General features: G+C 37.9%; 1 protein-coding gene across 1 annotated transcript in view; it reads left to right on the top strand.

The window, feature by feature from the left end:
• LONP2 (lon peptidase 2, peroxisomal) overlaps positions 1 to 3,672 on the top strand; it is a 152,263-nt gene that overhangs the window by 108,351 nt on the left and 40,240 nt on the right. Inside the window, exons 5-7 of the mRNA XM_035893591.1 lie at positions 959 to 1,204; positions 1,963 to 2,094; positions 3,349 to 3,471. Coding sequence (XP_035749484.1) covers positions 959 to 1,204; positions 1,963 to 2,094; positions 3,349 to 3,471 — 501 coding nt within the window. The remainder of the gene's footprint in view (positions 1 to 958; positions 1,205 to 1,962; positions 2,095 to 3,348; positions 3,472 to 3,672) is intronic.

The raw sequence follows: 3,672 nt of genomic DNA, 5'->3' as shown, positions 1-3,672 counted from the left end.
ATGTTGTCACCTCTGCGGGGGCGTCGGGCTCGCCGGGGTGGGCCTGGCCGCGGGGGCAGCCATTCTCCCCTCGGAGGAACTTCCCTCGCTGCACCGGAGGAGCGTCCCTTGGGCGGGGGGGGGAGGCATGGTGTCGGGGGCCCTCTGACTGGCGTCTGGAAGAAAAGTTTGGAAAAGGAGACTACGGCAGAAGAGGAAAATACGATCAAAGAATGCAGGCAGGGGTCACTAAGGCCGTCGCAGTTGTTAACGCTGGCATTTTCATTTAATAAGTAGCGTGGACAGTGGCCTAGTTCACATAAAATGTAAACGGCTAACAGAGAAGCTCAAAGTTAAGCGGTGACTTGATCGTGGAGTACTGGCCATGTTCACGGAGGAAAGGTTTTTCTCACAGTAATTATAGCCCTGGTTCACATCAAATGTGAATGGTATTTCTGTGGGATAAAGCATGAGTAAAACTAACATGTTGTAACCCTTACTCTCAAAACTATCACATCAGTGGACTTAGTAAGGCTTTGCAAGAAAATAACTATAGTTTTAAATCTGCTTAAATGGGTATGTGTGATGTAAAACATTTGTTCGGAGCAAGGCCAACAATTTCAGTGAAGAACTGTAAATTGCAAACACTCAATTTTCCAGTGCATATAGTTTAAGCAGAAATGTCAATGTTCCTGTCCACAGCAAGATCCATCAAATTATTTATGAAAAAATTACATGTGTTTCTAAATCGGGTGACCGTACTGTATTAACCTAATTAGTTTTTCAGTTAGGTAGTTCATTTTCAGGTTTTAGGGTTTGGTTTTGTAATCTGTGTTACAAAGGAAATTGTATAATTTGGTTGCCTTTCATGGTAAGGAACTATGACCCAGGAGGTTCTTGCAACCTGTATCTCCATTGGCTCTTGATAAGAGGTACACAGAATATTCTGTGGAATGTGACAAATAACACGAAGACTTGATCTGTTTTTAGGATTGGCACTGCTGCCTTGGCAGTTCAGGTGGTTGGTAGCAACTGGCCCAAGCCACATTATACGTTGCTGGTTACGGGCCTCTGCCGATTCCAGATCCTGCAGTTGCTGAAAGAGAAGCCGTATCCTGTTGCTGAAGTTGAACAATTAGATCGACTTGAGCAGTTTACTAATCAGCATAAATCTGAGGAGGAGCTTGGAGAGCTGTCAGAACAATTCTACAAGTATGCAGTGCAGGTAAATTATGTATGATATATTGGTGTATTTATATGTATATTTGGGGGTTTTTTTGTTTGTTTCCTATCTGTCCTTCTCTCTCTCTCTAGTTCTTGTATTTTTACTAGTAGAGTTTCAGTACTTCTGCTACAAAATAAGTATTTTTGTTATAGCTTAAGGTTTCTGTGTGGAGTTCCAAGGTGTCTATACTGCTCATTGCAGGATGAGTCTAACTATGCATGTTAGTGTTATGATAAATTGGTATTATTTAATATATAGCAGTACTTTAAATACACTCTATTAAAAGGAATATTTTTGAATTTTTTTTTTTCCGGAATTCATGATATATACAATGGGTTGATTTTTTGTGAGGTTTGTTTTTTTGTTGTTTTTTTTTTTTTTTAATTATTAAAAGGAGAAAAACCCACTATAGCCTTGATTATAAACAGAAGTCCCCATGTATAAGGAATTTGAGTTTAAAGGATGTATAGAAGAGTCATCATAGTGTTGACAAAACTGGGAAAGTTTTTAATCGGGCTGGGGGAATAAGAGATGTAGGCATTGCAAAAAGTGCTGCAATACCAATGGTGGTATTTTTTAACTTCTTGAACAAGTAGAAAGCCCAGAGTCTTGATTGCCCTATGCTAAGTTAGTGCTTTTTGGCAGGTACCTAGACAACTTTCATGCGGAAAGATGCAATCCTTTTTAGGTCACATACTTAAATAATTTGAAAATCAACATAGCAACCATGAATATTGTTCATTTTGTGTTCCTTACAGTTGGTAGAGATGCTGGATATGTCCGTTCCTGCAGTTGCAAAGCTAAGACGTCTTTTGGACAATCTGCCTAGAGAAGCTTTGCCAGATATATTGACTTCCATCATCCGTACATCCAACCAAGAGAAGCTTCAGGTATTCTATTCTTAAACTTTTTTAAGGGGAATTAGGTGTTTGTATTACAACAGAGCATGAATACTTGTAAAAAGTAATTATGCTATTATTTGAAGTGTGTTTATGTATATATATATATATATGTTTATATACATATATGCGCCAGAACTCACCTAATAGGTAAATGAATCTTACTTAGCATTGGCAACCATTCATTTTATTGAACAGTAGGAAATACAACATGGACTTCCTGTTCTGGTGGTAAAGATGATAAATCCTTCTTTGAATTGTGTGGAAATCTTGCTTACTTACAGTTGATAGATCATTATACATCTCTTAATACCAGCAGCTTCAGAATCAGTTTTTTTTTTAATCTTTTTAAAAACATCTGGAAATGTGGGGGTTTTTAAACACTGGTTAAATTTGCATTGAATGTCAAAATAACTTTACACAAAAGTTATGCTTATTACTTTGTGCTTACTAGTCTGATTTCTATATTTGCTTGCTGTGTTCTGAAGTTTTGTTGTTCCCTTTCTTTTGTCACTGCCAGTGCTGCATGTTCAACCTTGAATTGAAAGCATAAGTTAGGTTCTTTCAGAGCTGTTCTTTCAAACAACAAATAGAAATTCCTTCAGTAATTTGAAGTGAAGGTGTGTACGGTAGCTGAATATCCTGCTGGAGGAACGTACGTTAGTCATTAAATTTGCTATGTCCTTTCTTTTATTGGAATTGATGAAGAAAAGAGCAGCTAGTGGAAGCTGTGGAGATACAGAAGAGCCAAATTCTACCCATTTCCGCATATCATCATTGTTAAACATGAAAATGGAATAGTGTATAAAATGTTAAAAAAGACAAACAAAAGAAACAGAAAACCTTTAAGGCATGAGGTGATTTTTCTTCTGGGTTAACCAAGGAGATTATGCTGTAACTTTCTTATGAGGGCTAGCTGTTTTCTGAGACTCGGTAATTGAAAAATAGAATGCTGATAGATGTTTGCCACAGAAAATGTGGCTGAAATAATAAGATGCTTTAAAAACAGACAGGATAAAAGACTTTTTTTCTATTTTGGAGTGCTTTGTAGTTTTGGCGTCTAGGCCCTTGAGGCTAGATTTTGTGGTCTGTATTCTCATTGCTTTTCTTGCTACCTTTTCTCCTAAACCATCTGTTCTGTATTTCTGGTCAAAAGACAGTAACAGTACCCTCCGTGTTCCCTTCCACCAAACTGATGATCCGTCAGCATGAACTTTTTGGCTACTTACAACTCCTTGCTCTTAGATTTTAGATGCTGTTAGGCTGGAAGAACGGTTCAAGATGACAATACCATTGCTTGTTAGACAGATTGAAGGCCTGAAGCTGCTTCAGAAAACAAGAAAGCCCAAACAGGATGATGATAAAAGGGTATGGACCTTTAAACGTGGGATGCTTAAACATCCTAAATAAGTATAAAGATGCACTTTTAAACAGGCTAATGAATGTGCATGATTTTAATTTGTGCAAAGTTTTAATGTAGAGCCATAATGTTTCATGGTCAGTCTGGAGCTGCAGAGAACACCCAGCTGGCAACTTTGGCTGTTTAGATACCTACAAAAGAAAATACTC

Source organism: Egretta garzetta, unplaced genomic scaffold (assembly GCF_000687185.1).
Source record: "Egretta garzetta isolate BGI_Z169 unplaced genomic scaffold, ASM68718v1 scaffold354, whole genome shotgun sequence".
Classification (NCBI taxonomy): Eukaryota; Metazoa; Chordata; class Aves; order Pelecaniformes; family Ardeidae; genus Egretta; species Egretta garzetta.
The sequence above is the reverse complement of the archived record's forward strand: the minus strand, read 5'-3'. Positions and strand labels throughout refer to the sequence as shown.